Source organism: Tachypleus tridentatus, chromosome 6, assembly GCF_004210375.1.
Source record: "Tachypleus tridentatus isolate NWPU-2018 chromosome 6, ASM421037v1, whole genome shotgun sequence".
Classification (NCBI taxonomy): domain Eukaryota; kingdom Metazoa; phylum Arthropoda; class Merostomata; order Xiphosura; family Limulidae; genus Tachypleus; species Tachypleus tridentatus.
The window spans coordinates 18953640-18977174 of NC_134830.1; the positions used below are offsets into that span (position 1 = coordinate 18953640).

Below are 23535 nucleotides of genomic sequence, written 5' to 3' on the forward strand. Positions count from 1 at the left end.
CACATTTGGCTTTGCAGACGATAATTCCCTTCTATTGTTAAGTGTCCAAATATTGCTTTTGGTTTTTGCTTATTAGCATTAAAACTGGAAATACTTTTTCAAAACCTGTTTTTATATAGCCACTTCTGATTAATGTTGTAATTTTGACATACTCATATTATCAAGAAAAAAAAAATTCTAATATTATGTAGCTTGAAGTTTTCTTTTCTTCTTAAGCAAACTCATTTTTAATATTTTATCATGTTATGCTTAACTGTATTACTAATATAATGTATGTACATTATTGTAGATTTCCCTGATAAAGACGTTTTAATGAACACCAAAAAGCAGTTTTGGAGAAAACATTTTGGGTTCTGTGATTATAGAAATATCTTTAACCAACTACAATATTAATTGGAAAAAGACGAATTATCGACAGTTCTACCAACCACACAAAACAAGTATTTCTCAAAAGTTGGGTTATTACCAAGAAAATGGTAATTTAATGAATTGCAATACCTGATGGAAACCGTTCCAACACCTTAAAAAAACCAGTATTTTCAGAGAGCTATCTTTGGTTCATTCTTTGTTCTTACTTTACTACCACGTTGGCCCTTCAAAAGTATAACCGTGAAAACACTTTGCAGTACAATGAATAAAGCGGGATTTCGAAAGAAGAGAAGATCTCTTTTGGGATCCATTTTGTAGTAATAGCTCTAATAAGAAAACCAGAATTGCTAATGTCTTGTATTTTCAAATGCAGAACCATTCCTCCTCAATCTTATACCAGGAGCAGTGTTGTGTTTACCTCTGTATTTGGTGGTGCTCTTTTTAATCATTCTGCAATTCGAAAATCGGCAAGAATACAAGGAACAATTTCCACATCTTAATATTTTAATACAAAAGAGTTGGACATTTCTTCTTAAAGAGACCCGCTAATGCATCAGAACAGCGCTTTTTAAAGGCAGGAAAGTGTCCTCAAACTGATAACTTTTGGTAAGACATCCCGTCGGTTAAGAATATAAAAAATTATCCGTACTTGCCCAATCTTAACAAATGTCTGTTAATTCATGAGTAATTGGCAATGACAATTATATTTGTTTTATGGATTTTTAAGACAATAAACAAGTGTAATAGTCACGCTATCAGACACAGATGGTATGTCCCGAACGTAAATCAAGTTACTCAAACTCGCAATTGCAGTGTCAAAAATTGTCTTATATTTGCTATAATTGTTAACTTCATCCAAATGCTGAGAATGATACTTCTGAATTAACATCTTCAAACAAATATGAAAATAGAGTTATTATATTTTCCTTTGTAACTGTAATATAATTAAGTAATGCGTTAGAGCTTTATTGTGAACTTTTTATTGTAACTGAAGGAAAGAGAAAACAACATATGAATAAGTCAACACTGATGAAGAAACAGTCCGACTGTCATTATACTGCCCTCGTTGGTGAATTCGTGGCATTTCAGTGCAAGCCAAGGTTTTCATGGCGTCATTTAAAGCTTTGTTTCTCAAGATCTCACCAGTCCGGATTTTAGCGCTGCTAACCTTTACATTTATCGCTGACCAACCAGATATAACTAATATGAAATCAGTTTGTAGTCTACCTGCCAAAATTACAACTATTACTAAGAATGACCACTTGATAATACTATGGCCATCTTTTATTTTTTAATTACAACCACTGTTAATAAGCTAGTTTCAGAAATTTCGTATAAAGCTATACAAAGGGCAGAGCCATCTTACATTAAAGCAAACAGACAAGAGTAACTTGTCAACTTTTGTGTGAGCATATAATGGGAACTTACCATTATTTTCATATTACACCCGCAATTCCAAATTTGTGAACCACGTGTTTGCGGGAACAAGCCCTGAACCCTTATATTCGTAGTCCAAGCACATGACCACAATGCCTGGTTTTACTGCTTCGTTTATTTCTTATCATATCTGAGCTTTACAATAGATGCTGGATAGGAGGATGTTTATTAGATTGGCTCTTGAAAGCTGCAGAGAATAGATTCAATGACAATGATGAATTTCAAGTATCATGCGTTACGATTTATTTTTCTACTTATTCTTTCATTTCATCACATATATAAAACATTATTTTGCTGTGTAGAAGTACATTATAAAAAGTCCAAACCAATATTAGTTTGGTAACGGTAGGCACACAAGTAATTTTAAAATTGCACAATAGAACCTTGTTTCCTCAACTTTGTGCATTTCTCTTGCAATCCTGACTGACAAATTGCATCACTAAAAATCTGTTATAGCAGCTCATAAGGTCGAAAATAATGATAAAATAATGAAAGCGATACTTAAGTTATATATATGTCCCCAAACTGTAGAACAAATTAATGCCCTGTAGAATGTTTATACATATCAACTGTTTGTAATTTAAAACAGGTGTCGTTATTGTTATATATATACGGTAATTTGAAGGAAGTGTGTTTAACTGTTAATTGTGATTAAGCAAAAGTTTTTCATTATTTAACGATGTTGATAAAATGCATTGACAATAATGTATTTAGCTAAAAAAAAATACAAGCTTAGCTTAAAGTAAGCCAAAGTTCTTGTTATTGTAAGGGACACATATCTCTATGACTTATCACGATAATAACTAAATGAAACATATTTCATTTGTGTGACTTTTTCATTTTTCTATACAAAGTTCTCTCATTATTGTAAAATATAGTTGGCAATAGAAAAACAGGGTGTACAATAGTGTATATATTTCATTCATCTTATTACTTAAGACACTAATTAATAAAAAACATATTACAAATAACTGACGAAACATTCAACATAAAAAGAAATTACAACTTACATCAATAACTTTTGTCAACTTATGAAACTGAGTTCTCTACCAGTTAAAATGGTATAGAACTCATCCAATTTGAAATACTATACTCAGTAACAGAAAATTTGAAGTGGAGTGGAACAATGAAATTTGTTAAAACTTTTCCTATTGAAAAATGCTTAATATATTGGATTCTTTCATCAGTTACACTTAATTCATAATTCTTCAAACTGTACAATATGCATAGATATTTATGAAGTTACACTGCCTTCTTTTGAAAATAACTAATTATCCCAAATGATTTAAGTTAATGTATAAATTAAGTTTGAGATACATGAACAAATTCGAAAAACTATTAACTACAAAACTGTTTAAATATAAACAAGTTGGTCATTAATAAAAATACCAATCCTAACTTGTGAACTTAATCAAATTTAATGAACAGAAGGTATTACTGTTTTCTTAGATATACAAACTTTCAAACTGACTGAATTCCTGGTCTGTACATAACATTATGAAAACAAACTTGTAATTTTAATGCTGTTATACATACAAGTACAAAATTATAACACCCCTAAATATTTACACTCTGACTAACCAATTGATAAAAGTTACATTCTTATAATGATTGTAGTTTTATTTATAAGTACTCAAAATAGTCAAATGATATGAGACTTGTTATGAACATCATTACGTATGCAACGTCTGCGTAGCAAATGCATGTAAGTTACTCTTCACTGAAGAAACATAATCATAAAAACATCCATGTCTTTCATATATTTTACCATTTACAGTGGTATAGTTGTCACTTAATAAAACATGACATCAAACATTGACTTTTGGTTTTTTAGAAAAATTATACTGAATGCTTAAGAAGTTTGTTTAACACACTGGTTATATCTGTTGAAAGGTTAACTTCTATAAGCAGTTCCCTTTCTTTTCCATTTTCTATCAGTTCTTGCCAATGTTTATGTGTCTGAAAAGAATTAAGATGGCCACAAATAATTAATGTTTTTTTAGCTCGAGTACAGGCAACATTAAGTCTCTGAGGGCTTGCAACAAAACCAATGGTACCAGTATTATTATGGGCTCTTACACAGGATAAAATAATAACATCTTTTTCCCTTCCTTGAAACCCATCAACAGTGTTTACTTCAATGTAAGATTTCAGTTTTTTAGTTTCTCTGTTTGTTCTCAAAAGCTGTTGGAACAAGACTTTCTGACTCTGGTATGGTGTAATAATACCACAAGTTGTTCCTTCTGGAACTAATAGCAGCAAGTTTGCACACAAATCCATAATAAAATTAGCTTCTGGTAAGTTAGATATATTACCTCCTTGAGTTGAAATTTCCTTGCTCCCTAGAATGTTAATGAGAGAATAGGGAATTAATGGGAAAGATAAAGATAGGTGGTCAACAGATGGCACTGTCTTTAGTCTATTCTGATAGAAGTGTTTTGAAGGAAACATGCATATTTCAGAGTGCATTCGATACTGTTCTGTCAACATACAGACTGGATTTACACATTTAGTTTGAAAATAGCAATAAAACCTTTCAAACAAAGAGGTTTGAAGTTTGTACTGGTAGGCACGTTTAGAGATTACCGTTGCTGGTAATTGTTGAGGATCTCCAACAAGAACTAATTTGGTTATTCCATACTGAAGAGGAATTAACATTTCTGGTTCTGAGCACTGAGATGCTTCATCCACAATGCAGCATGTAAAGTGAACTTTACTTTCTTTCCCATATGCTACTTCCAATGCATTCATCCTACAACTACTTAAAGTACTTAATATAATATCTGCATTCTGAAGAATGTCTTTTCTAAATTCACTTTCTTTGTGCTTCTCTGAAACATGTTTTCTAATGCTTAGTTCCTTCATTTTGTTCTCCAACACCTGAAGTTGTTTCAAATGTTTGGTATATTCAGCATCATATTTCTGAACAACAAGTTGTGGACATCCATCTTTTTTTCTTTTCTGAATATCTGTAGCCAGTTCTTCAGATGTAGCTTTATACCTTCTTATTTTATCTTCCAGTTTTTTTTTTTCTTCAGAAAGTTTTCTATTAATGTTCATGTTTACAAGGTTTTCAATATGATACATATGTACCTCTGGATGAATATGTGATGGCTGACCAATTCTAACAAACTTAACTTTTTTCCCCTTTAATTTCTCTCTCTCTTTTAGTTTGATAAGTCTTCTAGCTATTTCATCCACAGCTGCATTTGAAGGAGCTACAACTAGTAATTTTGACGACATAGTGACTGATAAACTTGAGCATCTATGAAGAAGATTTTGAATTAAACCAACTATCAAGTAAGTTTTTCCTGTTCCAGGTGGTCCTTGCAAGAGAGTTATGAGGGGTATGGGATACGGACGAAGGATTTGTTCCGTCAGAGAAATTATCACTTTTGCTTGTGTTTCATTAAAACCATCATTAACAAAGGTTGTATGTTTTGGAGCAATCAGTTCACAAACAGTTGTTCGTGGCTGCAAAATGTCTCTCACAAGTAGAGATTTATGTATATTTGATAATGCCTCAAATTGTCTCAGCAGTGGTCTCATATAACACAAAATCTGAACTTTTGACAACTTCCTCTGATCAATACTTTCAGCCATGTACTTTGTTCTTATTGTAAATATCAACAAATGCCTGTCCTTATTAGAAACTTTAGTATCATCAACTTTTAAAACTGTTCTAATATTTTTCTGTCTTTGTGGATTATATGGCTGTATTTCACGCCCTACAACATATCCAAATACTTGAGTTAACTGACCACTAGTACTTCTTAGATCAAATAAAACAAAATGTCCTTCTACTGGTATGAAATCTTTCTTTATTAACTCAGTATTAATCACTGTCACACAGGTAATTCTAAGAAATATTTCTTCTGGGTGATATGACCGAACTTCTACTAGATGTGTAATAAGAGTATTCTTAGCAGTGCCTTCTTTCCAGGACTGATAAGCCTGCTCCCATGCTTCATACAACAAGAGTGAGAAATTAACTTTGATATATTCATCAATACTTTCATAATAAGCATGTGTTTCTTGAGGATATCCATCTAACTCACAAACCTTCATATCCTTCATGGTTGGTGGGTGATTTCTGTGCTCTTGTTCCTTAAACCATCTCGAAAACCATTTCAGCATGATCAGTAGAGCTTTATCAGCATTTAGACTCACAGTTGGATGTGTGTTTACAAGAACTGTCGAAGAAAAGGTTTGGTGTTGTTGTTCTACTTTTGATGTACTTGGAATACTGTAAGCTGGCTTGCACCCCTCTTCAAAACAGTTTTCAATAAAATAATTTTCTACTAACTCTTTTCCCTCTGCATCTGCAAATCGTACCTTTTGTTTTTTGTGACTTATAACTTTTTGGCAATTACTTTGTAACTTCAGCTGTTTAATGACTTGAGCTTCATGTTCAAGCATTGATTTCAAATGTTCTGGAACTTCAGACAAACAATAATTTTGTTTACTTAAGTGAGAAATCCTTTTCTTTGGTTCATTAACTGATTTACCTTTACAAATAACATCCTCGTCCACACATGACTTTATTCCATTTGTTTCTGTAGTTAATTTATTATTTTCATCCACTGAACTTTTTGACAATCTAGGAATTTTGAAATTATCTAGGTAATCAGAAGATGACTGTTTTCGCTTTTTGAGAGCAGGATCTGTAGTATAAGAAACAGTAGATTTATTAATTTCTTTGTTTTGGTTGGATGGACATTCTGCTAAAAAAGATGAACGTGAACGAAACCTCTCAAAGTTTTTGTCCTTTTTTGTTGCATATTTATTATCAGTGTTTTTGACTACCATGTTATCAGTTTTCTGGGTCACAGAGTGCAAAAATGAAGTAGTCTTTTTATCCATTTCTGACCATTTTCTAAGAGTTTTTCTTGATCTCTGTTTTATCCTAGAAGTATGTACTCCATTGTCTTCATTTATTTTTTTAACAGCAGATCCTCCACCTGGCATACGAATACGATAATTCATTTGTTCCATAATTTTTTGTCTACATGATTTTGTTTTGCTTTTCCTCTTCAAAACTTCTATTTTTTTTCTGTTGGCACAATAGAAAGTATTTTCTGTCCTCTTAACTGAGTTAGCATTAAATGCAGTTTGGATTACTTTTCTTTGATTTTTTACTGGATCTTTATTGAAATATGTATACTTTGAAATCCCTCTCTCTTCTAAATTAAATGTATTCTGTGGTTCTTTTAACTGTATTCTTCTTCCACAACTTCTTTCTTCTTGACATAGCATAGGAAGGGGTTCAGTTAATTTAGTTTGGCTACTTCTTTTCTGATTTTGCCTTTGGCGAAAATCTTCTAAGCGTTGATCAAAATATTTAGGCAAAGGCTCGACACACACTAAAGGTTTGTTTGCTGAGAAGCCTGATTCTGTATTAACAAGTGAGGAACTTTTACATATGGATGTTTCAGGTATATCTTTATTACTTTCTTTTGATTCTGCATCTTCAGCATAAAATTCTTGAGAAAGCTCAGGGAAAAAATCATCAAAATTATCCATATTATGATTTTCAGAATATATTTCATTATCCTTAATATTGATATATTCACCATCTATTTTACATCCTGGTAATACGGATTTTGTCTTTTGACTTTTATCAGAAAAACTGTCATATTCTAGAGTACTAAGCTTATTTTTATCTTGTTTTGTTTGACTATTTTCATTTTTCTCTTCTCTTTCCCATTTTAATCGTTTCCTCAGCTGCTCCTCAATTTCCATTATTTTATTTTCAACATTTTGTAGAGGCATATCATCAACAGTTTCTAATGCTACATTACTTTCAAACTCAGTATCTTGGGTAACGTTCTGTAAAATGTCTTTCTTCTCCATTAAAGTTACACCATCAGAAGAAACAAGTAAGTTTACATCTTTGGTCTCTTTTTCATCTTCCTCAAACTTTTTATTCTCTTGGTCATTTTCAGGCAAAAATTCATCAAGAATTTCAAAGCTTTTATCTTCAAGTACAATAATTTCATCATCACTGTCTTCTGAAAGAGAGTCACACTTTAGAGATTCTAATTCCTTGCTAGGAAGACATGAACTTGATTGGGAAGCACAATATTCTTCATCATCAGATATCAAAATAACTTCATCCTGCTGAGAATAAAAATCTCCAGGTTCTATTTTTATACAAGAAACTTTTTTTTCTTCACTTAAAACTTCTTTGATTTGTTTTGAAACAGGATTTTTACTTTCAATAGTACTAATATCATTAGCATTATTTTCATCAGGTTCTCTTGTACAAACATGTTTGTGTAAATCTACATGTATTTTATCCTCATGTAAGTATTTTCTATAGTCCCTGAGAAGTTTCCTGACTGAACAAATGCAGTTCTATCTTCACATTTTATATTTTCTTCCTGTTTAATTACAATTCTTTTTTCCTTAGCATCTTCAAGAATAATTTCCTCATTTTGCACAGAACTAACAAAACATCTTGGTGTAAAACTGGCTAATCTGTTCTCAATCTTGATTTCCTCAACAGAATTTTTCTTCTCTGCAATGACATTTTCAATTTTGATTTCATCAACAGGAAAACATTCCTTCTTTACAGTAATATTTTCAATTTTGATTTCATCAACAGGAAAACATTCCTTCTTTACAGTAATATTTTCAACTTTGCTTTCATCAACAGGAGAATTTTTCTTGTCTGTAATAACCATCTTCTGATCTACATCTAACATCTGGACATGACTGTCGCTTATACAATGCAGTGAACCTAACATCTGCCCATTATCCCTTTTAAAATTGGATTTTTGAGAGAAAACAGAATGTGACAGAGTTGGTCTTGATGGTAAACTGTCATTTGAAACATCAGACTCAATAACACAAGGTCTCATTTCTTTTATTTTTGTCTTTAAAATATTAACTTCATTATCTGATGACGTACTACTTTGGTTTAAAGTATTTTCAAGGTTACTAAATGTTTCTCTTTGATCAACTGTAACACTAAGATAATCTTTAGGGTTCCATTTCTTTAAAAGAACCTTACAAGGTAATAATGCACATGGTGTTCTCAAACTACAAACTTCTGCATTAATCAATTGCTTTTGCTTACTATTATGTCCACTTTGAAAGCTATTTACCTGTGAAAATTCTTGAAGTTGGTTGCTAATATCTGCATGAGAATTATGGTTGTTGATTTTTTGCTCACCACAGATTTCAGATTTTTCTTTGGAATAATCAGTACATTGAGGGTTGTTGTGAAAAGTAATTATACTTACTGGTCTTTCAGTTCTTCCACAAGCATACATGTGATTAATTCTCTTATTTGTTCTTTGGGTATCACAAATATCATTTATTTGTTTAATTTTGCCAACACCTTCACTGATGCTTAACCATGAATGTAACTGTAATGGTGATGAAGATTTATTGAAAATATTCTGATCAATATCTATAGAAGAACTCCCTTCATCAACCCATAATGATCTCTGCCTCACACTACCTGTATTACTGTTGATTGTATTTTTCATACAGATATCTTGACTGGTACTGGAATGGCTCACTCCAACATTTACATTTTGAGTTCTCACTATAAAATTTGATTCTGTAGTTTCCTTTGATATTTCGTTGTTGTATGAAGTATTATTAATATGTAAAATATTTTGATACCTATCATTACTTTTATTTTTTTCAAGAAAAGTGGATAATGATTTTCTTAACAACTTGAATTCAAAATGATCCTCTTTAAGACCATTTGGAACACCAATTCCAATTCTATCACCATTGTGTAAATAATGTTGAAAATCTGGTTTTATACGTTTCCCATTGACATATATTCCATTCAAACTCTTCAAGTCTATAATATAGCATCCATCTGCATCTTCAACATGTAAACTAGCATGCTTCCGTGAAACAAGTGATGACACAATTCGTTGTGAATCCCTGACGAGTGTTCCTCGACCAACAATGTTGCTATAACCACTTCCATAAAGAGGGACAACCATATGTTTTTGGAATTTTCCAATTCTTACAAGTTCCCAGTCTGAGATGGTCATCTCTTTTTCAGATGTACACAGCTCCATCTTATGTCAATAATGCATACTAAATACATAATTCAACATGGCCTGGTTGATATTAATGCACATTTCACATGAATGATATTTCAATTTCCAGTCTTTAAAGTATTAGTTTCTACTGATCTTTTCACCATTTCAACATTCCAAGAAGTCCCTAAAAGTAAAAAGATATATAAAAATACAAAATTACTTACAATAAAAGTAAATACCTTTACTTATATCATTCACAAACTGTTCTCAATATTCCACTTCCACTATATGTGGTAAGTGTTTAAACAACAGAGAGGGTTGTACTCATCTGGAATATAACACAAAAATTGGTTCCTTACTCATTTTGACAGATAGAATGTTTTAAAAATATATATTCATTTTATAAAAAAGTGGTACTTCCAAGTTCTGCTGCCTAATTTTATACACCATTTCAGCAATCACAACTCTCCAAACCATTAGCTCAACCCATTACATTAAAAATTCTCACTGGTGCTATATGTGTTACATTCTGTTATACAGTATTTGACAGATTCTAAATTTTTGCCAAAATATGCTCTTTTAAAAAGTTTTAAAGCCAGTTGTAGTAGAGCCTATGTATGCATCTGCATAGGAAGGGCATACTGATCAGCAATAGCAGGTGTAAATTTATAAAGATACTAACTGTCAATTTGACTGTAAATTGTTACATTATGCATATTTTAATAGTTTTGTTCCTAATATCTTTAATGTAAGTTTAGTAAAATACCTTATAAATTATGCTTACAGGACTGGAAGCAATTATTTCCTACTTTCATGAAGCAAACTGTATTCAAAACTTTCTAAAACACAGTGAAAGTGACAGCCTCTTTAACCTGTTCAGTGCCATAGACAAGATAACTCGTCCAAGCCGATCAGTAACACAGTGCCACGGACGGGTTAATTTGTTATACCTAACTTCAATGCTAGATGTCAGCACAATACATGCATTTGACCTACTTACAAATTGTTTCACTTTCGATCCAAAATGGCGTCACAAAAAAGTTACAAAATGAAGAAGCATTAGAGTTGTATTGTAGCAGTTGAAATACTTGGCAGTCAACAGGCTAATGAAGGAAATATAAAAGAAATGATAAATATCTAAATGGCTCTAATGAACTAAAGTTTGATGTGTCAAAGAAACCAATTATATGTGTTACCATATTTATGGCAGTATTTCCAGTATAAAAAAACAACAGTATTAAATATCAGATAATTTATCCATAGGTTGATACTGAATTCATATTTAGATCTACTGTTAGTATTACAAACTATTCAACTTAAGAATATAATATCCAAAAATAAAAAGTAACTTATATATGTAAAAACGGCTCGTTTGGGTTGAAAAACTTTTTATGTAGAGGAGAGAACAACGTTTTGACCTATGTAAAAAAACAAAATTCTCAAACCAAACAAGCCATTTTTATGTATATATGTTTCTCTACAAGTGGGTTTTCTCGACATCACTGAAAAGGTAACTTTTATTTATATAATTGTGTATCCTAGTTACATAGGTTCTATAAGAGAAAATAATCCTGAGAAATAATAAAAGCATGACAAGCATTACACTGTAGAGCTGGGCAATTAGTGTAGTTTATAATATTAAAAATTGGATTTCAATAACTACAGTAGACAAAGTAAAGATAGCTCATGGTGTAGCTTTGTGCTTAATAGCAAATAAACATAATGACAATACTTTGACTGCTTAGATAATTGGAATAACCAGTAATCAGAAGCTTTAACTACCAACTAGTTCATTTACTATGATGAATCTTGTGGCACTAAACAATTTAACTGAACAAACATGAACTGAACTAAAATAATGAAAAGCACATTAACAATATTTCAATTATTAGATCGTTGGAATAACCAAAAACAGAAATGCTAATTTTGAGTACTCTTATCACATTAATTTATTTAATCATAATTTCTTTTAACTGACATAATTAATGCTCAAAGACAAATCCTTATATTAATTAATTGAGGTAATCACCTAGCTCTATAATGCACAGCATACTTTAAAACTTGACACATCTATTACAAATAAACATTCTACTAGAATGAGTTAAGCTAATGATAAGGAACTATTGTGAATTTGGAAGAGTTTAGTAAGTGCATATCTGAGGACTAGAAATAAACAAAATAATTTGGAAGTAGCATTCCTTTTGGAATTTTAAGTTATACTATAAACAGACTAATAGAATGATTATGAGAGACAGTTGCAGGAGCTGAAAATATACAAAAAACATGGAAGTTCTTTCATCTAACAATTTCTGAAGGGTTCATAAGCTAAAGAAAGAAGTAACAGTTCAGTAGGGGTACACAAAGGGTACACATGTCTTACGCGAGTGTACACAAAGGGTACACATCTTACGTGAGTGTACATATAGGAAAACACATGCATCACATGAGTGTACACAAAGGAAAACACATGCATCACATGGGTGTACACAAAGAAAAACACATGCATCACATGAGTGTACACAAAGGGAAACACATGCATCACATGAGTGTACACAAAGGGAAACACATGCATCACATGAATGTACACAAAGGGAAACACGTGCATCACATGAGTGTACACAAAGGGAAACACATGCATCACATGAGTGTACACAAAGGGAAACACATGCATCACATGAGTGTACACAAAGGGAAACACATGCATCACATGAGTGTACACAAAGGGAAACACATGCATCACATGAGTGTACACAAAGGGAAACACATGCATCACATGAGTGTACACAAAGGGAAACACGTGCATCACATGAATGTACAATGCTCTTACTGGCGGAGAGGTGATGCATGATGATTTACATGAAACACACATTGGAATCACTTGATTCCAATAGGAGTGGAGCACAAGTGGCATATGTAAAGAAAAAGTTTACATATATCAGGAAGCACTGAATGAGAAAAGCTAACCTTGTGAGCAGCAGGAAGTACTGTATCAGAAACACTGTCATGTAAAATTAATAAATGATCTAATTACTATCACTATTTACAGTTACTTGTCTTTCAAATCAATCTTTCTTTCTATTTACTACAAAGTGCTTGATTTGAAATTTCTGATGCACTAGTGCAATACAGGTGAAAAAAATGAAACTATTTGATCACTTTTTAATCGAGACACTACATGGCATAAGCTTGCATCAAGCTGCCATTACTGGATTCACAGACAGAATGTTGTCTGACCAGAATGGAACCACTTATTGCAAGCAGCACCCTTTTAGAGGGCTTCTTTACAAGCTGTGCCAAATACAGTGGTACCTCGGTTCTCAAACTTAATCCATTCCAGAAGGCTGTTCAAAAACCTAATCAATTTTTCCCATACGAAATACTGTAAATTAAATTAATCTGTTACATACCTCCAAAAATTATGCATTATGAAGCATTTTAAGTAAAAATATTGCTTATTTATACCTGTATAATAATACTTACATGCATAAAGTCAACCACAAAAACTATAAACACAATAAAAAAAACAAATGAAAATTTAACTGCACTTTACTTGTGCTAAGGAGAGCTGATGGCGTAAGTGAAAGGTGGTGAGGAACGTGGAGAGTAGAAGGGTTATTATTGTTTGGAAGGGAAGTCACCTTCCATAAAAACATCAGGTAACTCTCCTTCTGGAGTTCTTTCTCTTTTCTGACTCTTTGCACTGCTACAACCTGCTTGAGACTCACTGGACCTATTTCTCACTAAAACCTTGTCTAATGAGGTTTGTTTCTGCCTGGCACCCTCCACAGTAATAAATAGAAATGCTAATTTTGAGTACTCTCATCACATTAATTTATTTAATCATAATTTCTTTTAACTGACGTAATTAATGCTCAAAGATAAATCCTTATATTAATTAATTGAGGTAATCACCCAGCTCTATAATGCACAGCATACTTTAAAACTTGACACATCTATTACAAATAAACATTCTATTAGAATGAGTCAAGCTAATGCCACTTTTCTTCCTAAATTTTTCTAACCATCCCCTACTAGCCTTAAAGCCATCACTTGTATCAGCACTCGTTCCAGGGGTGTTTTTCTGGAGGTCAGCATGAAACTGCTTTCCTTTCTCACAAATGATGGTCTCAGAAATGCTATCACTAGCTAACTGTTTTTCATTTACCCAAATCAACAACAGTTTTTCTACCTCTTCCATTGTTTGTGATCTTTGTTTCGTAAGCACTGTCACTCCTTTTGCAACATCAGCTCCTTTGATGACCTCTTTATTTTTCAGTATGATGTAGACTGTAGACTTTGCCATACCAAACTGTGTAGCAAGGTCAGACATACTAACACCACTCTCATACTTCACTATGAGATCTTTTTTCACCTCTATTGTGGCTCTAACTTTTTTTTTTGGTTTGCTGCTTTCATTATCCTTCTTTGACCCCATGGTGGCTCATTTAATCAGAATATTTAGAAAAACAACAACAATAACAAAAAAAAAAGAGAATGTTCACAGCAGATTTTAGCGGGGGTGTAGACTGAATGACAAGTGCGGGTAAAATGTTTTGGGCAAGCTTGGCGTGGGCTGAAAATGGTCGAAGGGTCGTTCAGGTCATCAGTCGGGTTATTTCGGGGGTTCGGACCAAGACAGCTCGGTTCAAGTTTACGTTTAACAACCGAGACATTTTTTTCTCAAACAATATGTTCAAGAAGGGAGTCATTCGAGAACCGAGGTACCACTGTATACACATTTTCTATCAATAACCAGCTCTTAAAGTTGTCTAGCAGAAGACCAATGTCTTAATCAGGACTTCCCTTTATGTTGCTACATGCAACTAAAGAATCATGATACATCATATTTAATGGTTGAGATGATAACTTACTATGAAAGGGTACATTTTCATAACTCACTCCAGCTACCAAGGAACATGGCAGATAACATGGTGGGGCTAAAATGCATTTACTTGTTTTGAAAAAAATCTGCTAAACAGCCTAAAAATTGAAACCCTAACTTGGGAATTTTCACTGTGCAAAATGGGTAACTTCATGTTGTGGAAAGTTTCACAGCTGTTCTTTAAGCATAAAAAATTTACAGTTAAAGAATAAAGGGTGATATTGTCATACATAAGTCAAGACATAAAAGTGTGGTAAAATTCCTCTCAAAAAGCTGGATGAACATGATGATAACAGGTTTCTCTAGCCATGAAATGCCTGAGTTTTTATAATCAACTACATGTGGAAATTCTATGACATCATAAGTCCAGAACAAGGCTAATCAGTTTGTACGTAGCTAGATTTGTGTCCACAGGTACACAGGGAATTTGGATTGGCTACAAACACCATGTCACTTTCCATCCACATTACACAATGATTCTCCTGAGTCTGGGTCCAAATAATATGAGGAGAATCATCTAATGTACTGGACACACATCAAAACAGTAGTCAGTTCTATGATAACCTTTATTTATTCACAGATTCAATAAATATGGACAGACTGCAATTTCTATTACATACTATTACTGAATTGGAATGATTAAAAATCTTTTAAGAAAATACAATCAGTATAAAGAGCACTTGTAGCTATGGGTGAGATACAAAATATGATAGCATTCTCGTTACGAAGGGACAAATGGAAAAAAAAATGTTGTATTATTGAAAACATGTTCACACATGTCAGGGATTTCTTTTAAAAAACAAATGGTGGTGGGGGGATTTTATTTGGTGGCTGATAAGGTACAGAGCATTTAAGCACAGAAAGTGCAATATGTCCATATAATCTGATTGTATTCCCCAAGTACACGCATGTCTTAAAATGGTTCACTTTTAAGGATAACTAGTTTTTTCACACCAGAAGTTTTCCCATAAAAATAAAACGATTTTTGATGCAAAACTCGAAATTCACCCAGTTCCTTCTTCAATCCTTCACACAATCCATTGAAAGGATGAAAGTAGCTACACAGGAAGAATTTCTCAATATATATAAGGGAAGAACCAAAGTAAAGAAAAAACTGATTCAGCATGTAACTTTACTGTGCACATGGCCAATGTCAAAGATAACAGTGATCAGAATATTCTAGAATAATGCTCAGTAATACTTTTTGATCATATAATTATTGAGTAATGTTTGGTTAGATAATTTACCAATTAACATTTACAAATTAGCAACTACACAAGCAACATACCTACTATCTAAAAATATTTACCATAAACATCTATACTATTTTTGCGTCTTACCATTGGATGGGTTCTTTTCGACCATAATGCAAAGTCCTGTTCATTAATGACAATGAATTAAGTTATTTATTCAGTAACATTTGTTAAGGTACAGGCTATGTTCATTTGTACTTTGTAAGTCTAACTTCACATATACTGTTTAAACAAAAAATTCCAAAACAAATTGTATGTGCATCTAATTTACTCACAACTAAACGTACTTGCAGAATTCCTCACTAACTAATAACGAACATGAGTACATTCTCTCTTTACACCACATTCAACAGCTAAATGTTGGTGCACTTGCTTCTTGTATTTATGTAGAACTCATTTCTCTTTACAATATATTTCTAGATCATAATGATGTGCTTCCTCTAACAAACAAACATCTAAACTAAAACTTTAAAAATATATTTAAAAACACACCTTCTTAGAATGTAAAGTATCTTGAGAAATTCTAATACAGAAATAAAATAATATATTAAACTATTCACCAAATCTTTTTAGTTTTCTTTTCCAATGACTATGGTATAAAGTTGGAATAACCTCTTGTCTCTTAATCACCATGTACTGTCCTGTCATTGAAGGAATTCTTCTTTTGTCGATGGTCAAGCAAATACATTGGTGATTCTATCACTGATCATCTTCTGGAAGTGGTTTTTAACAGGAACCTGATGCTCTTCAGTAGCTTGACTTTCTGCTGGCAAATTCTTCTTTGAAATTATCAAACTTGCTATCCTTTTTCATCAAAGTATTTCCAAAGATGATCATTATGGATGACCATTAGCTTGGAGCACATGTCCTTAAGGATTCTGTCAACCACATAATTGGTTCTTTTTTTATTTAATAAAAACATATTTCATTATCAACACTACTTAAACAGAGTTTATGCTCTCTTATAACAGGTATTGCTCAGCCATATCATGTCACCTTGATGAAATCCAGTTTAATCAGCATCAGCATCACAGCAACTTTTCATTTTATCATTAGTTGATTTAACTTTCTCAATTAAGTCATGTATGACTTTATACATGTTTCTTAGTCTCTTTCTGCATATTATTTGTAAGACAATCAAAAACTATCCTCCAAATATGTGTGCAGAAGATCCACACCCAATGACACTTTCAGTTATCTCTCAAATATCAACAATGACGATGCTGCCTGTAGCTTCATATCATGAATCACTATTCAATAGTTCTTAAGTTGCAATGAAAAATCTTAATTCAAGATTTTCTGATGTCTATCCATACAAATAATTAAATTGATTAAAAATGTATAGTTGTATTGCTCCATCATTTTACTGGAAGATGATGGTCTTTTCAATTTCAAGGATCTGGCACATTTCTAAAAAACAAAGCTGATTTAAAGTTCTTTCCTTAACCTTAGTAAAATTCCAAAGACATCATAACTCTTGAAAGAAATTAATTGAAAAGTTTCTTTGGTCAAGTTTCTTCTTTTAAAAATAGCATATACTTCTGGTCATTTAATGAAATAGTCTATTACAGTCAGTGTATTTCTTTACATTGTGAACTCAGTGACAAAGAACAGCAACTACCTCAAGTGGTGATCCAACATTATACAATTACATCTTCCCATGATGTTTCTTTCTTCAACTTTTTTACTTACACCTATCCTCTACACACTTACAGCAATCAACTCAACAGAAGCATACTCTTGCTCTCTCTATTGTATTTTTAACATTTAATTACCCATCTCTTATAAAAAAAAAAAAGGTTGTGGAGATGACAAAGATTCAGAATGTATAAATTGCAGTATCAACAGTATTTGTTGCTTCTGTTCCCTGAAAGTTTCACATCACTTTTAAATGACAAGCCTTCTTGTATAAATAATAGATGAGTAGCTAAAGACTCATTTTGGGAAATTCAATGCATACCCTTCTCATAAAACCACAACTTACCTTAAATGAAAGCATATCATCTCCACATTAACTTTAAGTGCAACATGCAGGGCTATGGTGGGTTGGTTTCCACAGAAACTATATAACTACAATGTATTACATATTTTTTTTTGTTTTATATATTGTTTTTTATATAAATTTTCTCTGTTATGTATTACATATTAATATTATTAATCTCTGCATTGACCCCACCCATTCAAGATATAATGATCATATAAATTATTTCATATGTATTTTCTTTTATCCTTTGTTTGCATATTGAAATAGTTATACAGCCATCCAATGGTCAGATTTCACCATATAATGATCATATGGTTATTGACAATACCAGATCTGCCTCATGTTTTGTTATCATAGATGATGAAATTATGGACTGTCATGAACCATGTGCAATCAAACAAAGATAAAGCACATAGTTTTCCTGTGTGTGATTATAAATTAACAGGATTATAAAGAATCATTCAAAATGATTTGTGTATGTATGTTAATTCTCTCATATGCATTTTTCATCTTTGATAAAATTTTGAATTAACTGTCACAATCAGAGCAAACTCCCACTTTGATTAAATAATCCATTAACACTGTATTAGTAGGCTTAAATATCTGACATCACTGTGTTCAAATCTTTCGCAAACAAAAGTTAGAAATAGAACACACATGCTGATTTGCAGGTTGAACATGTCATGTTGTCATAATTTAAATGTCGTAATGTGCTTCTAATGCTACAAATCATTTTGCATAGTTCTGTTTAACCAGAGTATTAACAAGCAACAATAAACTTTAATTTTCACAACTGCAAAACTTGTTTATTTCTAAAACAAATTTAAATAATTAAATAACATTCTTCTTATTATACTCAGTGCTATGGACACTTCATGAAGAATCTGGTATAACTGTATTTCCCACAAAGATTTTCATAATTGTGTTATATACACAATAAAATTAAAGGTTTTATATAAACATTGGAAAGCACACTAATCCAAACTAATTGTCTGTATCATTACTTGTGACCAGTTATATTGTGTCTGCTACAAAAATTTAACAATATATACTTTTTTTTTTCCAATAAGGGAGTGATTTATATATGTAAAAGTGGCTGGTTTGGGTTGAGAAAATTTTTTTATGTAGAGAAGCAAACAATGTTTTGACCTTCTTCAGTCATCGTCAGGTTCACAAAGAGAGAAAGAAGTAACTGACCGACAGCTGACCACATGTTTGAAGGGGGTTGTGTAACTGAGTGTAGGAATGTTTGATTATATTTATTAATATAGGTATAAAGGTGTTCCTTTGTATTGGTTTATTTTGGGCTTGAGTTGTTGTATAAGTAAGGCTTCTTTACTTTTGTGTTTGTTTATTTATTTAGTATTTGAGTGTTTTCTATGGTTGCTTATTTGACTTGCATTTTTTGAAAATGTGTGAAGATGACTTTTTGTGTTCTTTGAATCTGGTTTCCATTTTTCTACTTCTTTCTCCAATATAGAAGTCGTGGCAGTTATCACATTGTATTTTATAAATAATGTTGGTGTGGTGTTTGTCAGTGTAGATTTTACACAATATAGACCTTAGTTTTGTGCCTGGTTTTTGAATAAATTTGGTATTAACTGGAATGTCATATTTTGTTACTAGTTTTTTTCAAATGTTGGTTATTTTTCTGCTGATGTTGGGAATATATGCTATGCAGCAGTATATGGTTTTGTGATTTTTTAATTTGTGGGATATATTTACTTTTGTTAGTTGATTTTGCTTTTTGTCTAGGTGCGTGCATATAATGCTTTCTACGGTTTGTGGAGGAAATTTATTGATGTTGATGAAATATTGTTTTATTTTGTCTAATTCATCGTTAATTTTATCTGGCAAGCATAGTTTTATGGATGTGTTTGTTTGGTTTCTTAGTATGTTGAGTTTATGTTTTGTTTCATGGTTCAAGTTTGCATTTGTAGGTGCCGTAGTCTTTGTCACCACAATAAGCACATGTTAATATCCACAATAGGAGGTAATAGAATGTCCAGATTTCTAGCACTGAAACATCAGAGAAGGTTTAGCATATATGGCCTAAACTTACAATTTAAGTATTCTGCTTTGATAGTGTCAGGTGGATGTGGCAATGTGAACATCAAAATAATTACATTTTTAGGTAGTATTATACCATCTTTGCAAGTGGAGATTTGGCTCACTGCAGAAACACCTTGGCTGAAGAAATTAGAGAGAACCTCCAACTCAAGAATGTTCTTTAAATCCCTCTCAATTATAACTCCTCTGGAAAAATTCAAAGTTGCATGGGGAGTAGCCTTGGTGGGTACATTCCCAATGCTCTTTGAATTCAGAAGTTAAGTATGTTGATGTGAAGATGTTTCCACCAAAATGTTTCCAGATCGTAACTTCCTTACTGACTTGGGAGAGCCAGCAAGCCCCTCTAATCCCTTTTAAATAAAAAAAGGAAGACATCTGACCTAAGGATTTCTTGGATAAGGAGTGCATGATTAGAAATTGAGGTACAGAATCTTACCAAGATGATGACTACACAACAGAGTGATCTATGTGTAATCATTTTTCGATAATCTATTTTCTCAACTTTTTCATTTTTAATTTTTTCATGGATGTGGGTATCCATTATAAAGGGAATACATTTCAGTGCCCATTGTCCCCACCCACCATGGAGCCTTACGAGGAGAAACACTACAATGCTAAACAAAAACACTGCAGCAATGCAAGGGTTTCAGAAGCACTATACCCAAACAACAGCATCAGACACAATGTCCACAACATCCATTAAGAACATCCAACACTGGTACTTTGGTTGACCCTAGTCCAAGTAGACTAGCCAACCGACCCAAGGAGGCCACCCCAAGGTTGCCTGTCTACAGGAATTCAAGGCCAAAGTGGTATGTTAGGGTTGGATCCCTCAGCCACCAAGATCCTCTCCTCCCTTTCACAGGTTGTCACACATGGCAAACATGTAGGTGAATGTTTAGATCCCAGATGAGGTAAATTGAAACCTTTCTGAGAGGTCCCCTCACCATGTACAAAAATCTATACCAAGGGGTTTGAGTTAAAGACCATTTAACTTGTAGACAGTGTCTTTAATTGTTTATCTGCATCTCTAATGGATTCAATTTCTATCACCAACTGGAAAGCTTCTATTAAAGATATACATCCACTCTACTTCAAATCTCACTTGTTATGGCATTTGCAAATTGGTCAGTACCAATTAATCCATCATTTCACATGAAGCATTTTGGTAAGATAACTGGGAAAGTCTTTACAAATCTTCTGCAAATTTGGCTAAAGTTAACATTTCCAATAAATACCTCCACATAATGAAATTTGCATGCTACCATCCTCATCAAAACTTCTACTTAAAATTCACATGTATCATATAAAATTATACTACTGTATGGTGATGTATCATGCAGCAACACATTCCATCAACAGGTGCATAAGGAAGATAGTGAAGAACAGTGGGAACATGCATGGAGGTGAGTAGCTAATGGAAATACATTTTGAATTATGGAAAATGTTAACTCCTGATATACTCATTCACCCCTATACACAAAAAACTAGAATTCCACACTGAGATGGTGGAGGGATCAGTAAAAAACTAGATTAGCTCCCTTCAGGAAGCCCATAAATTGCTCTATGTTCTCACCCAAGGAAGAACACATCTTATCCAAGGTATGCTCTTTGCCTGTAAGCAAGATTAAGAGGTGAAAGGCCTGCATAATGTTGCATAGACAGGTGGAATAGACATATGACCTTCTAAGTACTTGCACACAAGACACTGGATAGTCAGTAAGAGTAGTAAAGTTGGTGCACATTCAGACTGTACTGTGGGTGCACATCTCAAAATCAGCTGTGAGAGTAGGGTACTTGTAATACATGTCTGTGTACAGCTCCTTTACTGATAGATACATCAGGCTTCTCACCTGACACAGAAGATGGCACCATGTATGTATGTATGTCTGCTACTGGATGGACACAATTATTATGAAAACTTACATAACCACCAGACACTATGGAACTCTTGCCTGTTGTGGGAGTGAGGTGTGTTTATGATACATCACAGTTGGATATCAAATAACATCATCTACTTCCCCATCAGGTATAGAGTTCAGGCTACTGCAAGAGAAATATGATAAAAACAGATGAATATATGAATAGAGAGTGTGATACATGCTCAAATTTCACATGAAGATTGTTAGGTATCTATATGCAATGGGGAGATCCACATTATACTCTAGAAACATCCCTACCCTACTTTTCATCATAAAAGAATCCTAGGACCTTTGTTCTAACCCTCAGCATTTAGGTTCCAATTAGAAAAGATTCACTATGGTCCATTACCAAAGCAGTTTAGAACTGGTAAGTGACAAGGTTCCTCCAGATTCCACTCAAAAGTGGGAAGGAATGAGAAGTCACACTTGGAAAGCCCACATTCCCACTGGTCACCAGAAAAGTCTTTTACTAGAGACTGTGCAATAGGTGACCACAAAAAGCTATTTTGAAAAGCCAGCCAGAGAAATAGACAGATGCACAACTTTGGTGCTGGCTTTTCCATACTAGTCTATGGAATGGGTACAGTCTGAACTGAATTATTAAAATTATTATAGTATTACCAAGGCACTGACTTGGCCAGAATGGATGGTCTAGGTTTACCCATGATCCTAGCTCAATACAGAGTTTTGGATATGTGCATGCTATGAGACAACACTAGACACCTAGTAGGATTCAAAAATGGAAGAACAGTGGAGATGGAACAGATGAATATATGCTCACACCCATTACAGGTGAAAGGTTAATTGAAGAATGGTCATTGGTGGAAATCTGTATGCTATAGGAAATGAGACAAGACAATTGTGGGGTAGTCCAAATGCCATCCTGGAAAAAAAGGACAAGACGCTGAAGCCAGGAGACTTAAGAGAGCATACAAGCATCTCATGATGACAAGAAACCCACTTGAAGTAAAAATGTATTCTCAAAATGGCTGGTATAGATATTAAAATTTTAATTAAAATAAAGTACAGAACAATGTTTCAAACTTCTTAGGTCATCTTGTTCTGTGCTTTATTTTAATTAAAGTTTTAATACCCATACTAGCTATTTTGAGAAAAGATACAAACATATGATGTCAGAGGGACACATACAAGATAATAGCTTGCAGGTATTTAAAAAAAAAAGCAAAGGAAAAACTGATCAGAACAAGGGAGAAGGGAAGACAGGTATTGAGAAAGCAGGAGGAAACAGGGATCTAGAAATATGTTCAAAGGCAAATATGAATAGGACATGTATTCAGGGAGAATAGAAACATCTACTGGAAGTTCAACAGGGATCCAAGTAAGAGCTTGGAGAACTACAATATTAATCCAATCAGACAAGAAGGAAGAAGGGGGATAATGAATGATGAAGGAATGAAAAAGAGTAGAAACAGAAAAGGAAGAAAGGAAATTGTGATATCAGGAAAGGCAGAACCCAGGGGAGACAATATCCAAAACCTGAGATAGAAGACGACAATCATAGGAGAACAATCCTGTGAAAGAGGAGGAATACATGACAATGTAACAAAGTCAAAGGGAAATAGTGACAAAGAAATCAAGATAAGTA

At 33.0% G+C, this 23535-nt stretch overlaps 1 protein-coding gene across 1 annotated transcript; it reads right to left on the minus strand.

Annotated features, from left to right (window-relative positions):
- Positions 1–2021: 2021 nt before the first annotated feature.
- Positions 2022–23535, minus strand: LOC143252039 (uncharacterized). Its single transcript, XM_076503586.1, is given in 3 exon segments — positions 2022–8096; positions 8099–10002; positions 16514–23535. Coding segments are annotated over 2 exon segments (6207 nt in total). The 5' UTR covers positions 9855–10002; positions 16514–23535; the 3' UTR covers positions 2022–3645.